Source organism: Peromyscus maniculatus, chromosome 5 (genome assembly GCF_049852395.1).
Source record: "Peromyscus maniculatus bairdii isolate BWxNUB_F1_BW_parent chromosome 5, HU_Pman_BW_mat_3.1, whole genome shotgun sequence".
Taxonomy (NCBI): Eukaryota; Metazoa; Chordata; class Mammalia; order Rodentia; family Cricetidae; genus Peromyscus; species Peromyscus maniculatus.
The window spans coordinates 55,229,674-55,257,023 of record NC_134856.1 but is presented as its reverse complement, the minus strand read 5'-3'; the positions used below and the strand labels follow the sequence as shown (position 1 = coordinate 55,257,023).

General features: G+C 54.2%; 1 protein-coding gene across 1 annotated transcript in view; it reads right to left on the bottom strand.

The window, feature by feature from the left end:
- Window positions 1–27,350, bottom strand: part of Jph3 (junctophilin 3) — a 62,545-nt gene that overhangs the window by 24,866 nt on the left and 10,329 nt on the right. Inside the window, exon 2 of the mRNA XM_006990138.4 lies at window positions 13,733–14,510. Within this exon, the coding sequence (XP_006990200.1) occupies window positions 13,733–14,510 (778 nt within the window). The remainder of the gene's footprint in view (window positions 1–13,732; window positions 14,511–27,350) is intronic.

Genomic DNA, 27,350 nt, shown 5'->3' with positions numbered 1-27,350 from the left:
CCCAGAGGGCCAGACAAGGCCTGGCACGTCACCCCAAGCTCAGGCTTCACCAGCCTCAGCACATGGGCAAGCCCAGCCAGGCTATGGAAACGCCCCCTCCATGGGGTGTGTGCTAGGGCGAGCCTAGTGACAGGCCCTCACCTCCCTGCCTCGCCAGCATGCCTCCAGCTGCCTCCAGCTCCTCATCGTATTCCTCAAGCGCCCTGAGACTTGAGGAGTACAGGTCTGGCCAGCACCCAGAGTTCAGGTGCCTGTGGGAGGCATTTATTTTCAACCCCTGGACACTTGCATGTGACTTCACAACACAAGGCCATTCCCACACACACCACAGAACAGGGATGTTGCTAAAACAGATGCTTGCACATCTGGATATCACGGCATGGGCAGATGGACCGCACTATCCAATTATAGAGGTGTGTGGATGGGGCTGGAGAGACATAAGAGGGCAGAAAGCTGATAATAACACAGCAGTGGTGGCACACACCTTTAATCCCAGCACTTGGGAGGCAGAGGCAGGCGGATCTCTGTGAGTTCGAGGCCAGCCTGGTCTACAGAGCGAGTTCCAGGACAGGCTCGAAAGCTACACAGAGAAACCCTGTCTTGAAGAAACAATCAAGAAAGAAAAGAAGGAAGGGAGGGAGGGAAGAGAGGAGGAAGGGACGGGGAGAGGGAGAGGGAGAGGGAGAGGGAGAGGGAGAGGGAGAGGAGAGAGAGAGAGAGAGAGAGAGAGAGAGAGAGAGAGAGAGAGAGAGCGCTAATGGGGTCAACACACTGACACACCCACAAAAGCATCCCCTGAATTTGGAAGTGACACTAGTTTGTGGGGGCCACTGGGGAGCTGCTGTGAAGGACATGAGGGCAAGATGGGCTGGGTGGCCAGTCCTGATGCCACAGGAACACGGTACAGGAAGCCAGGGGCACAGAGGTGCGCGCTGTGTCCTCTGACACGGTCCGTGTGGGCCTGCGCAGAGGGAAACACAGAGTCTGCACTGCACTCAGACAAGTCCTCAGTCTCGTCGTGGAGCAAATTCTTGTCCTTCAAACAAGCATCGTCCTGAAACTGACCGCATATCTGTCATTATTACAGGGTGAGGCCCAATGCTAGAGAGCCTGCCCAGCATGCACAAGGCCTGGGATCCATCACTGGCAACCCCAAGACAATAGCAAGAAATGAATATTGACACTTGGGTGCTGACCCCGAATGTCAACCCCACATCAGCCCTTTCTTTGTCCTGACACCTCAGTATCTTAATGGTCATGGGAGAGTGGAAACTGAGGGCTGTGAATGTTAGGGTGAGCCATGTTTCATGGGCGCAGAGACTCCAGTCTGAAGAAAGACACTGGTAATGGTTGATGTATTTGACATAATGAACTTAACAACAGCTGAGGTGATCATTTTGTTCTGTGGGTTTTATAAAAGTACTCATGTGTATGTGTTTACGCATGTGCACAGGCATGTGGGGGTCAAAGGTCAAGTCTGGGCCTCTTCCCCAGTTACTGTCCACCTTGGTTTTGTTGTTGTTGTTTATTTTTTTCAAGGCAGGGTTTCTCTGTGTAGCCCTGGCTGTCCTGGAACTAGTTCTGTAGACCAGGCTGGCCTCAAACTCACAGAGACCCACCTGCCTCTGTCTCCTGAGTGCTGGGATTAAAGGTGTGCACCACCACCACCACCCAGCCACCTTGTATTTGTGAACAGGTTCTCTCACTGGCCCAAGACTGCTGATTAAACCAGGCTTGCTGGCCAGTGAGCCTCAGGGATCCCAGCCTCCACCGCCCACCCCAGTGCTGGGATTACAGGTGTGAGCGACCACAGCTGCCTTGTCAATGCCGCTGCCAAGGACTGAGCTCAGGTTCTCACGCTTGCCAGGCAAGCACTCTGCCAGCTGAATCATCTCCCCGGCCTCCTTCATCCCAATTTTTAACAATTGCAAGTAAAATGCCATAGGGGCTGGGGAGATGGGGTCCAGAGCAATGGAGGAAGGAACCATTGACCTCTGGCCTGCACACACACAGACGCATGGGTGAGCATGCTTATACACACATATGAACACACATGCATAACACACACACACACACACACACACACACACACACACACACACACCATGCTGGGGCATCTGGGAAAACTCACCTCTAGAGCTTGAAGCCAACAAAGCCCAGAGACCACAAACAAACCCCCTAGACGCAGGTGAGCCTATAACAGAAGTTACTAATCAATGGAGCCCCCCCCCCCCAGATCTGGCCTTCTAATACTCAACACAATGCCGTAGGCAGCCACTACTATTCAATCAGTGATGGTCTTGAGCCCATCACCCTAGCCTCCCCAACAGCTGGTCTCTACAAGAGGCAGGCTGCGGCGCCTGGGCGGGGTGTCTGGGCCTGCTGTGGGTGCTCCAGCTGGGCACAGCTAAGTGGCACCTGAGGTCACAGCAACTGTGGCGCCCTGCCGGTAATAGCTCCCTTGCTCAGCCACTTCACATAATTGCTTCTCAAGGCACCAGCCATCGGGCCGCCCTGCTGGGAAAATCACTAACGGAGCCCTGGGGCTGCAAAAGGGGAGGCCTCGGGGCTGCGGAAGGCTGTGGAAGCCCCCACAGCAGCCCAGTCCGGTCAACCGGCCTCAGCTTGGGGGCTGGGGAAGTGGGGCCACCTCTCAGACAATACAGGGGTGACACTTCCCTCCACCTGCTGGGAGCCCGTGCCTTACAAATGCCCCACATGTGGCTGTCGGCTGGGTGGCAAAGGGCCTGACCCAATTCACTGTGGCCACCCTGGTTCCACGGTGGGAATCCACAGGTGAAGAAAGAAGGAGAAATGGAAGAGAGAATGGAGGGAATGGGTCGAAAGAGAAAGCTAAGGAAGCAGGGATGAAGAGTGAGGAAAGGAGGAGGGGAAGGAGGGAGGGAGGGAGGGAGGGAGGGAGGGAGGGAGGGAGGGAGGGAGGGAGATAAAAGGAGAGAGAGGCAGACATGGAGAGAGACAGCCACAGAGGCGAGGGTTGGTGGCAGATGTCATGGCCTCACCTCCTCCGTCCTCAGAAGGAAAAGACAGAGTACAGAAGGCCCCAGCTGGTTATCTGCTCTGGGTTTGGGGACAGCATGCCTTGGCTGTCTCTTAGCTCTGAGATTCGGAGAAATCTAACAGAGGTACCCACACTCGCTCTTCCTGTGGAACATCTACCCTGACCTGGTCTGGTCCAGCCCTGGAGGCCCAAGGTGACACATGGGCAGCGTCTCTGTGCTCAGAGAAGAAGAGGACTCCACAGGGGCAGCTGCCTTGCAGAGGTGAGGCAGCCAGGGGCTCAGGGAAGGCCGTGGATTGAGAGTGACTGCCCCTGGCCAGGGTGGCAAATGTGGCTGTCTGTTCCCCATAGCTGCTGGTCCCTTCTCTCTCGTTATTCTAAAGCCACCAACATTTACTCAGTCCCCGTGGCTGAGATTAGGACCATGTTTCCCAGCCTCCCTTGTGACCGGGTGTCCTCACAATGGGACTGTGCCTTCTCTCTCCTCCTTCTTGAGATCGTGGTATGAGCTGGGGTCATGCTTAGTGGTGGGCCACTGGAGACCTGGGCACTTGACCTCACTGAGCATTCTGCCCAGCATGAACAGGTCCTGAGGCGAAGCAGCCGTGGGCCTGCTTCAACCTCCATGGAACTGGAGTAGGAATGAATGGCTCTGCCCACTGGGGCACCTGGCCTCCTTCCCCTTGCTTATGTCTCAGAGGTCACTTAAGACAGGCCTGCAGGGAGGGCTCAGAGTTGGGTGAGCCAACGCATGGGACCAACTGTGTGGCTCTGCTCCTGAAGGAGCCCTCCCGCACTGTCCTCCTGTGTGCTCTAGGACACAGTCTCGGGCAGCATTATGCTCTCGAGGAGCTCAGTCTCATGCCAGGGAGCCTGGTTGCAGCTCACATGGATTTAGCGTTCAAAGGACGCAAATATTTACTGAAAAGCCAAACTGAATGATTTCCTCAGAGAAAGTATGAAGTGACCCGTGAACACAGGGAAAGACTTGGCACCATTGGTTGTCAAGGAAACGCAAGTCAAAGCAGGGATGACAGAGGAAAGCTGAGGCGTGAGGATCACAAGTTCAAGGCCAGCCTGAGCTACGAACCCACAGAGAGACACCACTTCCCCCACCCACTGGAATGTGGGCTAGAGAAGACGGCCAATACCGAGTGCTGGCAGAGAAGGAGTAGAGAGAGCCACACCATGTCACCCCAGCATCTGTAGATCTGCAGAGTCACCCCAGGACTCAGGAAAACTGCACACACATCCATGAGCATCCGAGTCAGCCTGATCCACAGTAGACAAGAGTGAGGACAGGCCAAGGGTCCACAGGATAACGAGTGGGTAAGTAAACACTCGGAATATTACCTAGCCGGCAACAGGAATGGCCGCTGAGAATGTGCTATGAACTGAAAGTTAAAACAGGAACAAAGGCCTCGTGGCGCAGGATGCTGGTTATGTGAAAAGACTCCAGTTCTGCGCTGAGGAGTGGGAACAGAGAGGGAAAGGCGGTGTGCCTGAGGTGATGAGGTTGTTCTGGGAGTGAACCATGGAGGCAGGATGTGCTGACGTCATTGATGGGGCACTAAGCAGGTGGGTTGATGGCCTTGGCTAGCCGCCAGGCGTCTTTCAGCACCCTGGACAGGGCACTTCTCAGACTCCTCCCTTGGGCCCCTCCTTCAGACACTCGATCCCAGCGGCTTGCGCTGTTTTGGAAGGCTGTGGAACCTTCAGGAGGTGGAGCCTGACCGGAGGAAGCGGATCACTGGCGGTAACCCAGCCCCACTTCCTGTCTGCAGGCGCGATGTGCCCCTGGCGGCCTCAGGTTCTTGCCACCATGACAGACTATGATCTACCGCCAGCCCTTCTTCCTTGGAGCACGGGGAAAAGCGACTAATTCCATGCTGTAGTCTGGAGTATGGGAGCTTCCAGGCAGATGTCTCTAAGGCTGCTGGGAGTGAAAGGGCATCTCCTTCCTGCAAACGTTGAGAACTGTCGGGTGTGCGAGCAAACCCACCTGCCAGTCTTCCCTACCCCATGCTGAGAACTTTCTGGATAGGGACACCGAGTACAGAGGAAAGCAAGACCTATGGGGAGAGAGCGCCAATGCTGTCTGCAGCCCTGGGTCCCGCTGTGTCTGCAGTCCACCCCAGGAGTGGGAGCCAACCCAGGGCCATTTTGCTTGAGCTAGCTGCACTGGGATTCTGTCCTTGCAGCCACGTCCCGACTACACGGTCAGCTGTGCTCTACACACAGACTGGAGAAACCCAAGTTATCAGTTACAGTTCAGAATACCCTGGCACATGCATTTCAGAGCTCAGTTACACACACACACACACACACACACACACACACACACACACACACACACCTTCCATGGGTAGATTTTCATGGGACTCCATCAGCAAAGAGCCCAAAGAGTAGAAGCCCCCCCACACACTGGGCCCCACGCTGAGAACACAAACATGGCTGCCGTGGAGTGAATGGCCCGGGGCCAGCACCTGCTTATGAGACCTCGGGGACACCACTGCCGCAGGGCACCTCGGCCTGCAGGAGTCAGAGCAAATGGTGCAGGGATGGCCCTCTGCACGGAGGGGCAGCCTGGGCTGTGGAAGAGGAGCAGGCAATGGGCGGGAACAATAGTGTCCTACTTCCTGCCAACCTGAAGCCTCAGTTCAGCCTTCCTGGGACACGGCCATTGCAGAAGTGATTAAGATGAGGCCACGATGGACTCCAGTGGGCCCTTATCTTTTTTCTTTTACAAGAAAAAGCACACAGGGCTATCGAGATGGCTCAGCAGGTGAAGGCACTTGTCCTACGAGCCTGATGACCTGAGTTCCATCCCCAGAACTCACATAAAGACGGAGGGAGAGAACTGACTCCATAAAGTGGTCCTGACCTTCGTACAAGCACCATGGCACACTCTCCATTAAAAAAAAAAAAAAAAAAAAAAAACAAACACAAAGGGACACAGGCAGAGGTCTGAGGGGGCCATGAGCCACGGAACCTTGGAATCCCAAGAAACCCTTTGAGCACCCCATAGGGACAGAAGGCCCTACCCTGGTCCTGTGGAGGAGATCACGGCTCCACCCACGGCAGCCTCCAGAATGCCACACAGGATAGGTTCCTGCTGCTGTGACTGCCCGGTCTGTGGCACTTTGCCACAGCAGCCATGAGGCCTTTTAGCAGGATGGAGAGGTTCCCAGAAGAGTCAGTGTGGCTGGGAGCCGTGGTGTGTGGGAAGACCACAGGGCCGGTCAGCTGTGTCAGCTGTCACAGCAGGGTCTAATATCAACCTCACGACAAACTGGAGCAAAAGCAAGGGGTGAGCCAAGCCTGCCAGGGCACACCCGTCATCCCAGGGACTCAGGCCGCAGCGGGAGGCTCTGGCACAGCCCCTTCCCCGGTCACGGGAACCACCTGACCCTGCAAAAGGTACAGGTGGGCCTAGGGAAGACAGATGGACAAAGAACAAAGACAGCCTGCTGTGAGGACAGGGTGTCACTGAAAGCTACAGAGACCCTGTGCGTGTGTCCACCGGTGGGAACCAGGGACACAGGAGCTGAGGCCAGAGGAATAAATGTCTGGGTAGGCGACGCTGAGTCCTCTGGGGTTGACTCAACCCCTGGGGTGTTCATGCCGACACACTAGCAACGTGGCATGTGGCATGTGGCACGGACTCCACTTGCCATCCTACAGAGTGGAAAGCAAGGCCCAGGAGTTTAGACACCCGCCAAGGTCACAGACAGCAGAGCCACTGAGCACTTCTGAGAGACAGATGGGGAAAGGGCATTTAGTGGGAGGGTCAGACTAGATTCAGAGGAGACACCATGATGTCACCAAATTCCCAGGACAGGCCACTAAGATCCCATGGAGGCCCATCCCAGGGGTCTTCTAAACAGCAACAGTCTCACTTGGGGAGGGAGTCCCGCGGGCCTGGTTTTCACAGCTCCTCACAGCTCCTTTACCTGCGCAGGACTCTTGGGCCCGGTGAGCCTGTGGACACAGCAGGCCCCAGCTGACTCCTTTCTCTTCTGATTCCTGCTGAGCCTCTGTGAATCCAGGTGACAGCTGCTTGAGACTGCGCGGAGATCCGAGACTACCATGGGACCAGCAGTTCCATAGGAAAGGCATGTGACAGCTGTCCTGACTGTGGCTTCCAACCATAGTGGCTGACTGTTTACAGCAAGGTGAGAACCCTTGGGGCGGGGATTGGAGGCAGTGCTGGCATGGGCAGAGGCTGCCCACATCCCCACGTTTATGAGCCTATGAGAAGTACCACAGGAGGTGCCAGACAGCCAAGGTCACGATCTCCCAGCTCACCAAGATAGAACGGGGGCTTCTGGGTAAAGCCAGAGCCCTGGATGGTATATACCAGCCATTCGCCTCCAGTATCCCCTCAGCTAGTCCTGAGTCCAGTCACTTCCCAGGCCCCTACAGCCCATCCCCACCCACCCTGTTCAGTGTCAAGTTGCAAGGCCAAGCCCAAACAGATGGGCCTTTGCCCACCAGAGGTGTGACCAGCCTCACACAGGCAGGAGCCCAAGCCTGGACCAGAAAGTGATACTGTGGGGCTGTGCAGCCAGTGGGGGAAGAAGGGGCCTTGAACATTCTCTGGGGTGCTCCTGAAACGACTGTAATTAAACTCCACCTGCTGTGCAGATTCACCAAAATACAGAGGAGCTGAAATCAGGGTGTGGCCTGGGTTGGCCCCCTCCAGATCAGCTCCAGGAAAATCCCTTCCCTTAACTCCCCCAATGTCTAGAAGTTGCTTGCATTCCTTGGTTCCTGGACTCTTTTTCCAGCTTTGTATTTCACAGCTCTAACCTCCGCCTTCACTGCCTCCCTCACGTGAAAACCCTGTGATGACACCAGGCCACCTGCGGGGGTGGGGAGGGGGTGTCTCCAAGATAATCCCCCACTTCCACATCCTCAACAACATCTGCAAAGATCTTCTGTCATGAGAGGTGGCGCAGCTGCAGGCTCCGGGCTTGACGTGTGGGTGCACTTCAGGGGCCTCTCTCTCTTCAGCCCCTCGGAACTTGCCTCCTCGTGAGAGCTGCGTCTGCCACAGGCTCGAAGCACATATCTTTCAGCAGACCATAATGCTACAGGAGAGGGTGGTGCAGACATGGGATGGGGAGCAGGATGGCCTCTGCAGCCTCACTCCTAGACTGCAAGATCAGAAATGCCCAGAACACTCAAACAGAGGGAGGGCTCCAGCAGCATGGAACACCCTCGTCTCAGAGAGTGAAGAAATGCGCACACTGGGCCGCACCAGTGGGGAGACTCCTGGACCAGGGAGACGGGACGAGTGCAGAGAACCAGGCACAGTGCAATGCCATCCTCACAAAGCAAGTTATGAAAGCGTGGCACGTGTACAGCGGTCCCCTTGTCGCCAGGAGGGCTGAGATCTCAGGTTCCAGTCCTAAACCCGTTCTGTACAGTTATTCCAGGCACCCGCGAGGGCTTGGCCATAACTATTAGTGACAGAACCGTCACTCTGTCAAGTCAAACGGGGTCACTTGAAGACAGCCACTCGGTGCTCACCGGTGAGTATCATACATGGTGTGGATATGCTGGACAAGGACAAGTCATAGAATGAGTCATGGCCTGGGAAGGAGGGAGTGGGATGGTGCCAGACACCACTGCACACCTCAGAATGGCGCACAATGAAAGACCTATGAGTACATAGGGAGAGCCGGTCCCAAGGCGGGGAAAACTCATGAATTATTTACTTATGGAATTTTCCTTAAGATGCTTTCAGACAGACCACAGTTGACCACAGAAAATGCATGGATGAGAAGGACCATGGTATTTGCATGCAGTGCTGAGGGGACAGGCTTAGCTCAAGATGTGGTACAGTGACTTCTTATCCCTTAACAAGGACAATCTATTTGACCACCTTAATGGGGAGCAGCCGAGGTTGGACCCTCTCCTGAGCGGGCCTCCTCCCAGGTGCACATACACCCACCTTTCCATCTCAGAAGCGGTGTTGCATTTAAAGACTCACATTTCATTTCTCAGGTATGTGCTTGAGCCCGGGTGTCAATGTGCGTGTGTGTGTGTGTGTGTGTGTGTGTGTGTGTGTGTGTGTGTGTGTGTGCAGTGCTCACGGAGACCAGTGGAGGGCGTCTGATCCCCTGGAGCCAGAGTGATAGGTGGTTGTGAGCTGCCTGATGTGGCTACTGGGAACTGAACTCAGGTGCCCTTAACCACTGAGCATCTCCCCTGTATTTAAAGGCCCACCAAGAGGGGCCTCAGAAGGGGTTCCCCAAGAGTTATGGCACCCCTCAGAGTTCCTCTTCTTGTGCCTGTCCCAAGCCTTGCTGGAGCCATCACCAAGATGGCCTGGAATGTCTGATAAGGATGCCACGGGCAGTTTCTCACTACTGGATGAGCCCTGACATGGAGGCTGAGAATGGAGCAACATGGCCCCATGACTCTGTCATCTTGATGGTGACAGTGATGACCCCTAGGGATGAGGGCTCTATAGTGGCAGCACAGCTGTTTGTGGCTCTTGCTGGACCCAAGGCTCGGCCGGTCACTTGCCCTCTCTACCCTTTCAGCAGTGGCCTCTGGTTACCTGCTGTATTCTGAGCCCATTGGGGAGATGCAGGAGACACAGTGACAGCCTGGGGTGGTGGCTGCCTTCTACGTGATGCTGCACTGCCTCTCCACCTCCAATAAGGGGCTCTGGGTACCAGGATTCAGAGCCGCGCTGGGGTGACACCAGCAATGATGATGGGGCCGACCATAAACCGGGCCCCACATCCTGGGCTCCACCATCCTCTGGTGCAGTGGTTCTCAACCTTCCTAAGGCTGCGACCCCTTAACATAGTCCCTCGTGTTGCGGTGACCCCCAACCATACAATTATTTCGTTGCTACTCACAACTGTAATGTTGCTACTGTTGTGAGTTGTAAATATCGGGTAGGCTAGATATCTGGTATGTGACCCCCCCAAAAGGGGTCATGACCCACAGGTTGAGAATCACCGCTCTAGTGGGAACCCTTGCTTATAGAGCGGCCTGCCCTGGCCATTTGGCAGTGACGGTAGAGTTGAACAAGGTCCCTGCTGTTTTCAAGGCCACAGTCTAAGAAGCTGCTTCCTGATTGCTGGTGAGGGTCTGATGCCTCCTGCCTTTCCTGCCAGCCACAGCCAGACCCCACAACTTTGGCTAATGTAAGTGTTAGGCAGTAACCTCACACTGCCCTGGAGGGCACCAAGGGAGTTGGCATACCTGTACATGCTACACATTATGGGTCCCATACTATGTGGAGGTAGCCTGGGGGACACTTCCCTCAACTGGCCTCTTTCTTAGAAGACTCTGGGACCCCAGCTGTGTAAATGCAGAGTCAGGGCCCATTTCATCTCATGGCTGTGCCACTGATAAGGTAACAGGACTGGGTCCCCTCTGGGACCCTAGCTATGCAGAAAACTAGCCTGGGGTCAGGCAGCCAATGGGGTGAGGCACAGGGATGTGCTTCAGGGTTTCAACAGACGAGGTTGGAGCCCATGGGTGTGTGCGTGGGTCTGTTGGTGCCCAGGTGCACAAAGATACGCACGTCTTTTCCCTGCCCCGCCCTCCACTTGTCCCTGTGTCCACCAGGGAAGCCACAACAGAGGCACCACAGGAGACAGAAACGCCGCCCGCTGGCCAGGACGCCAGGCCCTGGTGAGTCACTCAGCCTCACTCACTCCCAGGTTGATCCCAACTTCTTTGAGTCCTTCTTGCCCTCCTAGCTCTGTCTCTCGGCTTTCCTGAGGCACGGAAGCCACCGTGTGCCAGCCCTGTCTAGCTCCGCACTCTCATGCTTTGGGGAAGGCAGGCCAGGGGCCAGGGCTGGGAATAGCATGGCTCCTCTGCCACAGATGGGGAAACCGAGGCTCAGAGAGAAACATCGACTGCAGGGGGGTCACCCCGCATGTGCTTGGGTCCAACTCCACCTCCCTGCTCTAGGGAGGCCAGCTTCTCCCAGTGTCCCATGGCATCTACACAGAAACTACCTTGGGTCCCATGTTCTCATTCCTAACATGGGGGATCTGGTGGTGGGTGTACGGGACATCAGGTCTGTGGGAGGTCTCCCATGATACTTGCTTCTGCTTCTCAAACCCTCCTCATTCAAGAAATCTCCCGAAGCCAAGCATGGCAGCACACCCCTTTAATCCCAGCACTCAGAAGGCACAGGTAGGCAGATCTCTTTGAGTTTAGGGCTAGCCTGGTTTTCTTTTCTTTTCTTTTTTTTTTTTAAACTATTTATTTGTTATGTATAATAGTCAGAAGAGGGCATCAGATCTCATTACAGATGGTTGTGAGCCACCATGTGGTTGCTGGGAATTGAACTCAGGACCTCTGGAAGAACAGTCAGTGCTCTTAACCTCTGAGCCATCTCTCCAGCCCCTAGCCTGGTTTTCATAGTGAGCTCCAGAATAGCCAGGGCTACACAGAGAGAGATCTTGTCTCAAAAACAGAACAACAAAACAAAAATAACAAAAAAGAGTTCATCTGGGGCCTGACAGGGCTGTGGCAAGCAACCCCAGCCTCTGAACTGTCTCTCATCCACCAGGGTCCCAACATACAAGGGAGACAGTAAAATAGAGCAATCGGAAGCTAGTTCAGTGGATGCTTAGGGGTGCTGGGGTGCACACATCAGCTTTCAGCCAGCACCATGGTCTTCTGGCTGTTATTTCCCAACTTTCTGTATGAGGTAAGGGCTCTGTTTATGTTTACAACAGTAAAAAACACCTAGAGCTTAGTAGGTTCCTAAAACCCCAGGTGAGCAGCCACACTTGTCACTCACAGTCACTTCCTGGTGGTGGTGGGGGGGGCAGTGGGAGGGGCTAAGCCCGGGCAGTGTCAGACCTCAGTACTGAGGTACGAATTCTGCCTTTCTTTCAGCCTCTTAGCGCGATCGATCGTGTTCCCCTCTAGACCACAGGCACTACAGGGGACAGACGTCCCACCAGCTGACACCTGGGCTTTATATCGTGATCCAAGGTCACCCAGAAGGAGCAAACCTTCAGTCATTCCAGTCTGAAGGCTGAGTGGGAGCTGGATGCTCAGCCAGCCATCACTGCCTGAGAATCTTCCAGATGGACACATATCCTCCTGAGGCCTCTGGCCCAGGAGCCCAAGATCTGTGCAGTAGCTCCTCAGCCCCAGGCTCTCTGGAAGGAATGACAGAGACTTTCGGCTTCTAACTAACACCTTCTGCAGCTGAGGGGGGAGACAAACAACTACCTCTCCCCCGAAGGTCCCAACAACAAACCAAGGTACATACCACCAAAGTTCACTTTGGGGAACCAACGCGTTTATCGGGCTTCCTTACAGAGCCTGGGTGGGCGTTACTGATAGGAATATGGGTGCTCTCCCCAAAAGGCCCCTCTGGGGAGTCTTTTACCCAGAATGGGTGTTGGCTTCCCCATAGCCACATAGATGGAACATCTGCCCCTAATCCTTCCCCGCCTTTATACTCTGGTCCCTCCCCCAAGACCTACAGACCACGTGCCATTAGGGCAGAAGAGCATGCAGCTATTTGGAATGGGGCGATTGGCTACTCGGGTGAGGGCCCCATGACCCACCCCACTTCTAAGGGAAAGTCAACAACCAATAAACCGAGCCGTGACGATCTTTTGCAAGCGGGCCCGGGTGATCTGGTGAAGATGGTGGCAGATTGGCTCAGAGGATAATCCTGTACAACGGCTTCACAAAGCTATCTAATAGGCGCATCGAAGCAGAGCCCAGAGGCACACACACAGGCGTGCTCTGGGCTTCCTACAGGGCAGCATCCTCAAGCCTGCAAATGCGGCTCCTGTGGCTCCCCTGTGGGCTGCCTCCTGACTCTCACAGACTGGCTGAGACCAGCCCAGGCTCCCACACTTGCCTATGTGGTTTCCAGGGAGCTAACCTGGGGCACCTTCTCCAGCCCGGAGGCTTATACACTGCCCTGACACCCAGAGGAAAAAAAACACACACACACACAATGCTCACCCACAGCCACCTCTGTAACTGTTCCCTGGGACCTGATGGTCCCTCTGAACCACAAGTTCAATGCCCCATAACCTGAGTGGGGCAGCTCTTGACCCCAAATACCAAGTCTATGGGAGCCCCTCACTGCCACCCACAGCTGTTCTGTTCCCCTGGAAGAGATGTCTCTTGGGGCCCACGTGGGGGCCTCAGCCGGAGATCTGGGCCACTGAAGTAGCTTCCAGCCTCCTGTGTCCCGGAAGCAGAGGGCAGCAGCCAGCAGGTGTCCTACACATCACACCAACAGGAACAGCAGCCTCCTCTGTCCACCAGTGGTGGACAGGCACAAACCACACTTAGACACATACAAACAAGAGGCATCTCCCTCCCCGACACATCACACCAACAGGAACAGCAGCCTCCTCTGTCCACCAATGGTGGACAGGCACAAACCACACTTAGATACATACAAACAAGAGGCATCTCCCTCCCCGCTGCAGCCTCCTGACTCCCTCCTGCCCTGTTTAAGAGGAAGCTGCAGGTCCCCAAGTCCCCTCAGATCATTCCCTTGCCCCACCTCTGCCCACGATCACCGTCTGAAGACCTCCAAGGAACGCCATGACTCTGTGGAGGACAGACAGAGGGACACTGTGCAGGCCTCACACTGGGCACCACACAGATGGGCAGAGCGGGTCACGAACACCTGCTGGGTGACCCGAGACACAGGCCCCTGCCGGACACTCTGTGCAACCCTACCTGGACGCAGCGATCTCGGCCTTCTGCTTGGCGATGGTGGCTGCCCGCTCGGCTGCCTCCACGGCCCGGTCCACCTTCTCCCGGATCTTGCTGGCACGCAGTGGGATGAGGTTCTTCCGCTTGCCACTCACGAGCACATTCTGCTTGTACTTCCCCTCCTCCTTGGTGCCGTCGGGGAAGGTCATGCACCCGTAGCCATGGCGCCGGTTGCTGACCCACTCTCCCTCGTACTTGAGCCCGTCCGAGCGCTGGCTCACGCCGAAGCCGGAGCGTTTGTCATTCTTCCACTCACCCACGTAGGTCTCGGTGGTGGTGGCGTCGATGTCGTCCTCGATGACGGCCAGCTCGGCCTCGGCCTCACCCAGGCTGATGGTGGAGTGGATGTCGCTGGCCGTGGAGCTCACGGTGCTCATGCCCGCCTCGCTGCGGAAGGAGCTCTGCTTGCTCCGCTGGCTGGCCAGGCTGCTCTTGGATTCAGATTTGCGCAGCTTCAGGCCGCTCAGCAGCGAGCGCCGGAACAGCCCCTTCTTCTTGCTCTTCAGGATCTCGGAGTCACTGTGGGCCACCAGCACGAAGCCACCGCGGGACACAGCTGGACTGCCGGCCACTGCCGGGGAGGCGTCCGGGTGCAGCGCTGCACCGTTGGTGTGCTCGCTGCGCAGGGAGTTGATGGACGTCCTCAGGGGTGAGCGGATGACTGCGGCCATGCCATAGGGGACACTCTGCCGCACACCGTAGCCCTGGCGCATGCCACCAACCCACTGGCCCTGGTACGTCCCTGGGGAGACAAAGGAGAGAGGGGTGAGCTCCTGGGGCAGGATGTGGGTGACAGGTGTGTGGAACATCCACATCCACCTGCCCCTCAGAACCTCTTCATGACAGTGAAACCCAGGTGGGTTTACCTGGGCACAGAGGCAGGCAGAGGGGCCACAGCGAGGCTGTAAACTGACCCCACGGATGGTCATGTTCAAAGGCACTCCTGTCCTGTTTCCCATGGCTGGATTCTGAGACTGCGGTGGAGTATGATACAGAGAGGCAGAGTCTAGAGTGGCCCTGGGGAGCCTACAGCGGGGGGGGGGGGGTAAAGGAGGGGAGGAAGCATGGCCTGTAGGATGCTGAAGGCAGTGGGGCTGTTGAGGGTCCACCTTAGGGAGAGTGAGGTCCCTGCTGCTGCTACTGGAGGTGTCAGCCACTCAGTGGGGACACTCTAGAGGAGCATCGGGTGCATGGGGAAGGGACATTAAAATTAGTAGACCACAAACACACAGCAGAGTCAGGAGCAAAGAAACATGCCCCCCTGTATACCGCACTGTCCACAGGAATCCAAAACAACCCCGCATCTGCTGTGGATATCGCTACATCTATCAATAATGGTCAGCCTCGTGGCAAAGCCATGACATGGAAAATTAGCCAAGAAAAGTTAGATGCACTGATGACACCATACCAGGGCACAACCTTGGCACCATAAAAGTAAAAGCAGCCAGGCATCCGAGGACAAATCCTCCTGGTCCCACACACAGGAGTAAAGTCCCAGGAGCTGGGACAGGAGTGCAAGGCTAATGCCCCTCACTGGGGCCACGTTTCCATGTGGGGTGATGGAGAAGTTCTAGAGTAGATATGACCACATGAGGACATGTTTAACACCTGTGAAGAGCATGCTGAAGAGTGCCATGGTATGTGCCTTGGAGACTGAGGCAGAAGGACATGAGCCCAGAAATCCAGAGCCAACCAATTTGGCAACACAGTCAAATTCTTTCTCCAAATGAGGAACGGTAGTTAAAATCACAACGTAAAAATGTGAGAATGTGTGTGTGTACATATTCATGGATGTGTGCAGGTGCGCCCATCTGTGCAAAGGTGAGTTGAAGATGCCTATCTTCCTTGATTGTTGTTCTCCACTTTGTTAAGACTTAAAATTAAAAATTTAAGTAAAATGTTCTAAAATACCTAGCTTTTAATTTCACTTTATGTGTGTTTCCCTGCATGTACATCTGTGCACCACACGCATGCAGTGCCTGAAGAGGCCAGAAGAGGGCATCAGATCCCCTGGAGCTGGACTTACAGGAGGTTGTGAGCCACCTAAGGTGGGTGATGGGAACTGAACTTGAGACCTTTAGAAGAGCAGTGCGCACTCTTAACCACCGAGCCATCTCTCCAGATGTTCCATCTTATCTTTTGAGACAAGGTCTCTCACTAAACCTGGAGCTCACCAATTCAGGTAGACTGGCTGGCTGGGAAGCATCAGGGATCCAGCCCATTAGTGCTGCAATTACAGGCATGTACCTACATCTGGCTTTCTACAGGCATGTACCTACCTACACCTGGCTTTTTACATGGATGCTAAGATTGAACTCGGGTCCTTACACTTGTGTGGCGAGCACTGTACTGACTGAGCCATCTCCTGACCCCAAGATGTTATAAAGGTGCTAAAAACATCAAGGGGACATTCAGGACTCCCCCCCCCCACACATCTTGCTCAGCTATTACTGTATGACTCAGGTAAGTTCCTGGACCCCTTCAGCTTCCCTATCTGCAGAGCAGGCCAGTGGTCCTCACGGTGTAGACCTAACCTGAACCCAGCAGAAGGGCTCATCACCCTGAGAAGGATCTTCCAGCCCACTGCAGCGGATGCCCCGAGGCAGACGCCAGTGTCATACTGAGGCATCAGGTGTCAAGCCAAATGATTTCAGCACAACTCTGGTTCTCTTGTGATTCTAAAGACACAGCAGCCCAGGATCTTTCTTTCCAGATGTGAAATGAGTGGGAGTCCATAGCAGCAGCCTCCTCTGATCCCTTACCCGACCCCTACTCTCTATCACCCAGGACCCCTTCCTCATTTACAGATGTCAGAGATAAATGAATGCCATCCCTGGCCTCTTCAGGCCTAAGGAGACTGGGTTAATGGAGGCTGAGATCACAGAGTGTCTCCTTAATCAAAGTGCTCCCACCCAACCCCTCCAGGTCGACCCAGCTCATGTTTCTCCCTAGCCAGTAGCAACACACACCAGTCATTTGGACCAACTGTCCACACACTACACTGGCCCAGGACAGCACCAGGTTCCTGAATGGCCCAGAATGTACTTTGCTGGCTACCCAGGCACCAACTCCACACTGCAGGCACCCAGCTCTCTATGGATGTGTGCAGAGGACAGATATGCACAGAGTGCCCATCTGCTCAGGGCTTTGGACCAATCTGCCCAGAACTGTGGCATCCTTGGTGAAACATACATAACTGGAGGCCCACAGCACAACCCAGCGACGGAACACATGCTTAGCCCATGTGAGGGCCTGGCCTCCATCCCAAGTACTACAGAGAAAGGAAATAAAACGTCAGGCATGGTGGCTCCTGCTTGCAATCCCAGTACTTCAGAGGCTAAGGCAGGAGGATTATCACATATCTGAGGCCGGCTTGACTACGAAGTGAGACTCGATCACAAAAACAAAAACATAACTAAATAGAAGGAGAAAGGAAGAGAAGGAAAAGTGGTCAGCAATGTAGCCAGGTGGCTTCTCCAGAGCAGAGCCTGAGATGTGGCTATCTATGATGGTCACGCACAGGGTGGGGTCAGGGAGAAGGGACAGGATGCAGAGGGTCCTACTACAGAGAGCACATTGGAATCCACCCCACCTGGAAGCAGGGGCAGACAGATGAATTCCCACACGGGTCATTGTGCAGCCTCAAAGCTGGGTTGGGATGGAAGGCTGAGGGAAGGCAGCTGACCCAGGGACCAGCCCTTCAGTCCACTGTTACAAAGGTTGGAAGCCATTGGTCTGGGGATCCGAGGGGGGGCCCTCCTCAGAAGTTTGGGAGCCTGAGGACAAGGTGTAGACATCCCTCCTGCAGCCCCCCTGCAAGGGCCTCCAACCTGATCTGTAACCATCCTCATCCATAAAGGACCAGTAGCCTGCTGCCCAGCAGCCCTTTGCCCACAGTGGCCAATGGGATGCTCTCGGAGGCTGCGAGGACAGGCCTGTCAGCTGTCTTGGCCGGCGAGTGCATGGCACCGAGGGTTCAAGCTGTGCCTTGTGGGCTCCAGCCAAGAAGTGATTTTCCCAACCATTCTGGGGAACAGGCCGAGTCCATGGCACCCAGAGTAAAGAAGGTACCAGGGCACTGTCACAGCGGGGGACTGTGCCATAAGGCCTCTCGGGTGACCATTATGGACACAGTGGTGCTACCCCTGAGTCTGGAAATCATCTGCTGAGTTTGTATTTGAGACGAGAAACACAACACTCCAAGGCCCCAACTCTGACCACGGAGTCAGGATTTCAGAGGGGACGGGGTGATTCCCGCTATCAGAGAAGTACATTCCAGTGTCTTAGGAAGAAAGGCAGGACAGGGAGGTAGAGAAACTGTGCCTAACACAGCACACATAGTAAGATCATGTTCTAGAACCTTCTTTCCTTTACAGCGGACCTCTTCCCACTATTAAGAATGGCTGTGTAACAGTCACTACATGGATGTCTCCTGTCACAGAAATCGCCACTGGGTCTGACCTGTAGGTCCTACCTTTTTTTTTCTGTTTTACTTACTCCATATTTGTTTATTTATGGTTCTAGGGACTGAATCCAGGGCCTCACACACACAGGCTACACACCAAGTTATACCCTCACCCACTCGTGGCCTATTTACAATGGCTGATATTCATACATAATATCACACTTTCTCCTTAGGACACATCCCTAGAGCTAAAGTTCTCGGTCACAAGGAAGGTTTCCTCAAGGTCTTTGAGAAGTTGTCCTCAGAAAAGGCCACGAGAATGACCACATCCTTGTCATCACCAGCCACAGAGGGACATTCTAAAGCCTTGTGCAGCTCTGGAGAGCTATGGCTCCTGGAGTTAGCTGTGGACTGAAGCGTGTTCACCTGATCCCTAGGACAAGTCCAAACCCTCCAAACCAGGAATGGAACTGTGTGGATACACACTCTTGAAGGAGATGAAGCTGGAAAAAGAAGTGGGCAAGACAATGAGGCAGGAACCAAAAGTTGCATCCACGAAGCCCCAAGATGAAGTCCCAAGAAAGCACAAAAGAGAAGACCAAACACAGGGATGATGGCCTCCCAGGACATGACCGGCTTGGGTGTCCCGACTGAGGACCCATGTCACTGCACAGAGAAGAGAAGGACACAGCAGCAGGACGTTTCCAAAAAGACAAAAATGGAGCATACAAGAGACATAGGCCAGTGGTGCATGCCTTTAATCCCACCACTTGTGAGGCAGAAACAAGCGGATCTCTGAGTTCAAGGCTAGCCTGGTCTACATAGGGAATTCTAGGACAGCCAGGGCTACCCACAGAAACTGCCTCAAAAAAAAAAACCAAAAACAAAACAAACACTATCCAGCAGCCAGAATAACACAGGACTGACTGCGCAGCAGCAAGGCTCCCCTGGTGTGAAACTGGCGCCCCCACATGGCACAAATTCTGGAAAAAAAATGATTTTTCATCTGTGTGTCACCGACATGCATTTTTCACCAACATGTCAGCCAAGTGATCAAGCCCCAGAAACTCTTCTAGGCACCCTTTCTCAGAAAGCTACTGCAGGATGTGGTCCACCAAAATGGGGGCGGAATGGAAGAGAGAGGAAGACATGGTGATCAAATGGGAATGATGCAGGACTCCAGGATGAGGGCACCGAGAGAGGAATCCACCTGGAAGCAGACTTGAATTTGTGTAATGGTAGACCGAGACTCTGACAGGTGTGTGAAGAGGAAGCTGCTTGCTCAAAAGGTTTTCTTATTGAGCATTCGGAGGCTGGGGGAAAAACTGACCAATGGCTTAAATAAAACAATGCAATTAAAAAAGAGTCAATTGCTAACTCAAAGTGTGCATGGGAAATGGACAATGGGGAACATTGCTTGGCTCAGCAGTAATCAAGCTTGCCGTCGCAAGGATGAAAAACACCGAGTATGGATTCAGCTTTCGAGTTGTGCTATAATGCTGGGATGGCCAGGGGAGGGGAGGGGAGCAAGAGTCTGAAGCTCTCTGTCTTCTGGGGTAGAATGTTGAAGATCTGACACCAACCACATACTTACAAAGGCAGAGGTCAGCCTCTGAAGGAATGTGGCACCCCTGGGTGTCACAGCTTGCCTGAATGCATAGCACTGTCCTAAGTCTACCACTTACAGTCTCCATAAACTGTGGGTGCACATGTAGAAGCATGTGCTCTCGGAAGGGATTAGGGACAGGAGGAGAAAGGGAGACTGACCAGAGGCAGAGAGGACACCAGAGGAGTCAGAGAGCATATGGAGGAAGCAGGAAGGAGACCAGAAGGTGGCCACCTTGGAGTACACATGCATCATGTTCGCATAACACAAACATGGGGTCAGGCGAGGTCAAGGGCAAAGACAGAGCCCAGTGGAGCTGTGAACACAAACCCATACTCATCTCCATGCTGCCTGAATGAGAGGAACCACGAACAGCACAGGGTCCATGCTGCTTGAGGTCCGCCTGTGTGGTCCACCTCAGCCTGAGGAAGCACAAGCCTGCAGCAGCTAGCCTTGTGAATGACAGGCTATACCCTTGTGGCCTGAGCATATGGACTTCATAGTAACACTTCTTGGCTGACCACTGTCCACACTGGAGCAGCAGAGATGCTCTTCATTGTTCTAGTAAAAATAACTAATGTGATTTTCACAGCAGTTTCAGGTTTAGAGAAGTACAGTGTTTCCCCGTGGTAATCCCCTGGGTCTCCCTGTGCTCCACAGAGGTTCCAGGGTCTCTGTGTGCCCCTCATGGGGGTTTCTGGGGTCTCTGTGTATCCCTGTGGAGGTTACAGGGTCTCTGTAGAGGTCTCCAGGGTCTCTGTGTCCCTATAGAGGTCCCAAGAGTCTTTGTGTGCCCCTCATAGAGGTTCCTGGGGTCTCTGTATGTCCCCATGGAGGTTCCTGGGGTCTCTGTTGTTGTCCCCCCATGGAAGTTCCTGGGGTCTCTGTATGTCCCCGTGGAGGTTCCTGGGGTCTCTGTATGTCCCCATGGAGGTTCCTGGGGTCTCTGTATGTCCCCCATGGAGGTTCCTGGGGTCTCTGTATGTCCCCCATGGAGGTTCCTGGGGTCTCTGTATGTCTGCCATGGAGGTTCCTGGGGTCTCTGTATGCCCCCCCATGGAGGTTCCTGGGGTCTCTGTATGTCCCCATGGAGGTTCCTGGGGTCTCTGTATGTCCCCATGTTGGTTCCCGGGGTCTCTGTATGTCCTCCATGGAGGTTCCTGGGGTCTCTGTGTGCCCCCATGTAGGTTCCTGGGGTCTCTGTATGTCCTTGTGGAGGACCCCAGAGACTCCCTGTATCCTTAGCACCCTTCTTCAGCTTCCCTCTATCTGATGGAGAGCAGGTTGCCGGCAGCTCAGAACCTCAGGGATGGAGGCGTGACCCACAATGACCTTGGCTCTGCTCACTGTACACATGGCAGGCGGTGATCCTCAGCACCCAGGGTCCAGAGACTCTCAGTGGGGAGCTGGCATGACTCAAGGTCTGGGCTGCAGGGCATGGGGGAGGACAGGAAAAGGCCTGTGCCAGGAGGAGGCAGCTAAGCACTCACCATGGGTTTCCTTACCCTGCACCCCATACTTGGTAATCCAGCCTTCCCATGGCCTTACAACTTCTTCCAAACAGGGTCCTGGTGAAAGTTTAGCTTCCAGGACGTAAGATGTGACTGGAGAAGCTACTCAAATAATCCAACCTCAAGTCACCCTGTGATAAGCATTTCTACCCTAGTGCCATGGTCTGGATCAGATGTCACCGGGGACAGGTGTCAAAGGTAGAATCCCTAGCAGAGAGCTATAGGGAGGTGGCAGGATCTTTAAGGCATTGGAGTGTGCCCTTAAAGGCTATAATAGGGTCCCCCTCCCTGCCTCTTCCTCTCATGTGTCCACTATGAGGCAAATGCTATTCCCACCATGGCATGCTGCCTTCCTACAAGCCCAAAAGCACAGAGGCCAATCATGGCCTGGGATCTCCAAGCCTTCTCTCTAAATAGCTTGACTAATCTCAGATATTCATTACAGTCACAGGAAGTAAACCACCATACTTGGAGACCCACTCAAGAGAAAAGAAAGCACAATGCACACACACACACACACACACACACACACACACACACACACATCTTGCACATGACTGTCCACAGCGGTGATGTCCACAACAGCACAAAGACAGGAACCACCCTCAGGGACACCACTGAAGGAAGGGCTAGGACAGTGAGGTCCATCTTGGTGACAGAATATTACTCAGCTATGAAAAGGAACAACACTCTGCCACATGCTACCATGTGGATGAACCCCGGATACATGAAAGTCAGTGACAGACAGCAGTTGCTCAGAGCCACCCCCAGCTTGGACAGATCCACAAGACAGAGAGCAGGTGGCCACTGGGGACTGAGACTGAAAAGCAGAGACATGATCCTTAGGTGCAAGGTTTCTTCCTGAGATGGTGAAACTGCTGGACAAACTGCCTGGGCTGATGGCTTATGACTCCAGGAGTATCATAGGAACTGTTAAGCTGCATACTTGATGTTTTTGTTTTGTTTTGAGATGGGGTTTCTCTGTGTAGCCCTGGCTGTCTTGGAACTTGCTTTGGAGACTAGGCTGGCCTTGAACTCATAGAGATCCGCCTGCCTCTGCCTTCCGAGTGCTGGGATTAAAGACATCGAGCAGCACACTTTAAATGAGTGAACTGTGCATGGTGTAGGTTTTATGTCAATACAACGGAGTTTATTTTTTTAGATTAATTTATTTTATGCACATGGGTGTTTTTCCTGAATGTCTGTCTGTACACCATATGTGTACCTGGTGCCTTTGGAAGCCAGAAAAGGGTGTCAGATCCTCTGGCACTGGAGTTACAAGTGATTATGAGCGGCCACATGGGTGCCAGGAACTGAACTTGGATCTTCTGCAAGAACAAGTGCTCTTCACCATTGAGGCATCTCTCCAGCCCCAAAGCTGGTTTTTGGTTTGTCTGTTTTGCTTAAAAGCCATGGGTCAGTGGAAAACCTCCATCTGCACCAGAGGAATGCTGGGCCTCATCTGGGCTTCACCTAATATGATAAAGCAGCAATTGCCTTCCTTTTCCCTGACCATGGGGTGAAGGGGTCCTGCTCCCTTCTGCTGCTGGACATCAAAGTCCCCCATCTATTTTAATTGGGAACAAACAGGGACCCCCTATTATCGCTATGCTCATAACTACTTAGTCCCTGTTCTGGGGCTCTGTGGAGACCACCCAGGATAAGAACTTCCCAGAAAGCTGTGCTGCGGCCAAGAGGCATGGCACAGTTGCACCCCTAAACCTTCACAGAATGCCCAAAACCAACCCAGAAGATTCATGTGTCCCATGCAGAGATGAGGCTGGAGCCAAGGTCAGCAGCACTGGTCTCTGATTTCAGATCTGGCTGGCCATTAGTCAGGAGGGGTAAGATGGGCAGGGGCTGATGTGGGGTCTCCAGAGAGCGAGAATCAAGTGATCACATTCTGTCTTCACAGGCATCAGCTTGATGACAGACTGTGACTGTCCTCCATGGAGATGGCACATCCAGTCCCAGTGAACACAAACAGCCCTGGACAGCACTGCACAGGTGGCCCGCCCTGGCTATGAAATCGGGGATCAGCCTCACACCCACCCCGCCGGACATTGGAGCGGTCAGCCAAGGAGGCCCAGTGTCAAGGACAGCAGAGGCTGTACCCTACATCTGCCCCTGCAGCCCCAGTGGGCACCAGCCTGGGAAAGAGGCATCCATGTGGAGAGGCCGAGGGACAGGGCAGCTTTGATGAGGGAAGTCAGAAGAAAGCCTGGCTCTCGGGAAGCTCAGGCCAGCCATCTTGGGTTCCCCAGAGGTCTCTGGGCACAGAGGTTCTCTCTGGCTACTGCCTGAGAGGCATGGAAACTTGAGTGCTCATGGGGTGGCTGATCTCAGACTCAAGCCAGGAAGAGAATACCAGAAAGGGGCTAAGGAAGGGGCAGCAAAGAGATGGCGGGGGTGGGGGGGCTGAGTGCAGGCCTGAGGTGACCCTGACGCCATCAGCAGAAGAGATCAACTGAGGTTGGGTGGTGGCAGTGGCGGCGGCGGCACACGCCTTTAATCCCAACACTGGGGAGGCAGAGGCAGGAGGATTTCTGTGAGTTTGAGGCCAGCCTGGGCTACAGAGTGAGTTCCAGGAAAGGCTCCAAAGCTACACAGAGAAACCCTGTGTCAAAAAAACAAAACAAAACAAAACAAAAAAAATGAGAGAGAGAGAGAGAGAGAGAGAGAGAGAGAGAGAGAGAGAGAGAGAGAGAGAGAGAGAGAGAGAGATCAACTGGCCACCTAAGTACCTGTGGTACCCCCACCCCCATGGTACCCCCACCCCCGTGCCCCTGACCCCCATCAACATCTTTCTGTATGTAAACTGCTTTCTAGATCATCATCTTCAGACATCACTCCAATATCAGGATAATGAGCAAAAGCAGGTCACTGTGCCACCCACAAACACCAACCATCCCTCTCCAGCGAAAACAAAGGACAGATACTTCCCAGCCAATCACAGCCCTGTTCCCCACAGTTCCCTCTCTAGAAAGCTGCCTCTCTTTCAGACAGCACCAGTATGGAGTGAACCCCAAAGGGTTAGGGCCTCCCCCTACACCTGACCCCAAAGCCCTAGCCGGTCAGTGGCTCCTCACAATACATCCTCACTCCAGGAATGAGCCCGAATCTTCACCCATGGTGATGTCTGCAGGGGGTCAGGGGGGCTGTGAGCTTTTCTACGGAGGGACCTTGGGGGCTATGGAAGGGTTGGCCATCTGTCAGAGACAGTCAGTGAAGAGGAAGGCCTGGGGCAGGTCAGCAAAGCCGCCCCAGGGTGGGGCATGGAGCAGCACTGCAGACCAGACTTACCAGCTTCTGACTCATAGATGCCAAGAACCCACCCCAGGCCTGGTCCTGAGGGACAACCGCAGCTCCCCTACCTCACTCTGCCTCAGGGTAGCCATGTCCCCAGGGTACCAGCTGCACCTGGGACCCAGGAGACGGACGTCCTTCTAGAGACTCAAGCCCACCACCTCCTGGGACCAGGGCTGGAGATGGCCCTGTGGGGAGTTGGCTACATTCCCTGGTACTGGGGGACCCAGTTTCCACTGAGTGTTAATAGTCCTGATGAGCCCTTCCAGGGGCTGGAAACTGAGGCAGGCAGGCAGGCAGGCAATTTCCTGAAGCCATGGAACACCTGGCTCACAGCCCTAGGTTCCTAGGCTGAACTACACTCCATGACACTCTGGGCCACGGCTTCATCTCCAAACCTCTGTCTTGTTCCTCCACAGCAGACTGAGATACCTCCTAGGCTTCCAGGCACAGATGTACCAGAAAATAAAGAGTGGAGTGAGGCCGGGCGGTGGTTGCGCACGCCTTTAATCCCAGCACTCGGGAGGCAGAGCCCGGCGGATCTCTGTGAGTTCGAGGCCAGCCTGGGCTACCAAGTGAGTTCCAGGAAAAGGCGCAAAGCTACACAGAGAAACCCTGTCTCGAAAAACCAAAAAAAAAAAAAAAAAAAAAGAATGGAGTGAGAAATTCAAAGTTGGTCCCGATAGGAGGACTGGGTCACCCACCTGTCTCTTCCTCCCCTCCCCGTCTCCTAGCTCCTGTTCCCCAACTTGCTGCTCACTCCCCAGGGCTCACACATCTCTTCTCTTTGCTCCTTCAGCTAGTAGGACAGGATGCTGCTTCTGCAAGCTACCTCATGGTTGGGTGGGTATTGCTGAAGCCAACTCCAGCCCAATCACCCCCTGCCTGTGGCTTCTCTGCTGCACTTTCTCAGAGACACATAGTCAAGTCCAGGGCCCTGGACATGGTGTAGTTCCTCGGGTCCTTCACAGAGATGATCAGGCAGGAGCCCTGACTGGTGTGGTCCAGCAAGTGGGCCACAAAGCGCTCCCCAAGGTGTTGCAGGCTCCTTCTGCGGGCTAGGAGGCCCACCAGCCCCGCTCCCGCCATCCTGATTCTCCATCCAAAGTTACTTCCACAGATGGCTTTCTCCAGGTCACAGACACCACCCTGTCTCCTGTGTCCTCTGCTCCACCCACAACAAGCATGGAACCCACATGGGCTCCAGAGCAACTAACTGCCGAACAGTCCTGGGTCCGTCTGTACATCCATCCTCAGAGCCAGCTGGTCTTGTGTCACAGCCTCTAATGACAAGAACCACAAACCCTGAGCAGTGACCCTGAGTCTGTCACCGTAAGCACTTGCTGGGCACCCACTGTGTGCCTGGCAGTCTACCTCCCTCCCAACCAGCACTCACAGATGCAATCTACAGAAAACCCTAGAAGCCAATAATAAAACAACTAGTACGGTTCAAAAACAGGCAAGAGCTAAACAGACAGCGCAGACAGACAGACAGACACCCAGGCAGTAGCATGCACTGTGTGTGAAGAGACGCCAACATCCAGCACTGCAGGAAGCATAAACAAGATCGTAGCAAGACACCGTGGGCCTGGGTGGCTGCAGTCTGAAGGGCAGTAATGACGGGTGTGGGTGAGCCTGGGGTGAGGCTGCGGGGAACTGAAGCCCTCACACACCGCTGGCAGGAATGGGAGAGAGAGCGGCAGCTGTGCAGCTAGTCAGCTGGCTCCTCAAAAGGTAAGAGCCAGTCACCCCACAGGACCCCGACAGCCCACTTCTGGCACCCCCGAGAGAACTGAAACTACACATACACATAGAATCACAACAGCACCACCCACTCCCATCAGGGGAGACCAACGCCAAGGCCCAGCAGAGGACGGGCCATGTGTTCACCAAACAATGGAGTACTACTCAGACAGAAAAAGGAATGAAGTACCGATACCGAGGATTGAGAACGTCACACAGGGGCACACAGGTGTGATCCCAGGTGTCTGAAATGGTAAATCTGGGGACAGGAAGCAGGCCAATAGTCAGCAGGCATGAAGGAGGGTACAGAGATGGTTGGAGCTAGAAAGTGTTCCAGACAGGCTGGACCTGACCACAGGTAGTATAGACCTGTGATCCCAGAACTGGGGAGGCTGAGGCAGGACTGTCTAAGTTTGAGGCCAGCCTGAGCTACGGTGAGACCCTGCTCAGCTGTTAGCCCTGTTCAATCCCCAGAATCCACATAGAAAAGCCAGGCATGGCAGCACCCAATAGTAATGCTCACGTGGGTGGTAGAGACAGGCAGATCTCTAGAGTTCACTAGCCATCCAGCCTAGCCTATCCAGCAAGGCCCAGGCCAGTGAGAGACCCCGTCACATATAAAACAAGGACGGCACCTAAGGAGGAACACGTGGGGTTGACTTCATCTGCCACATACATGCACTCTCATGCACATGCAGAGACAAAAAAGAAGAAAAAGGATTAGTGATGAGAACCCAACTGTGAATACACTAAAAAACAAAAAGAAAACAACAACAAAAAACACTACAATGTGCACGGAAAGAGAATGATTTTTTTTTTAATGTGAATTCTATCTCAATAAAGTTCTCATCAAAAATGTTGTCAAAATGCCATTTTCTACCTCTCGGGGCGCAAACCCGACCCAATCCAGCGTCTGAGCATGCCCATGGGGGCTGTGATGCCTGATGTGTTTGGCTTCCATTCTGTTACTGCGATAATACACTGACCAAGAGCAGCTTTGGGGAGGGGAGG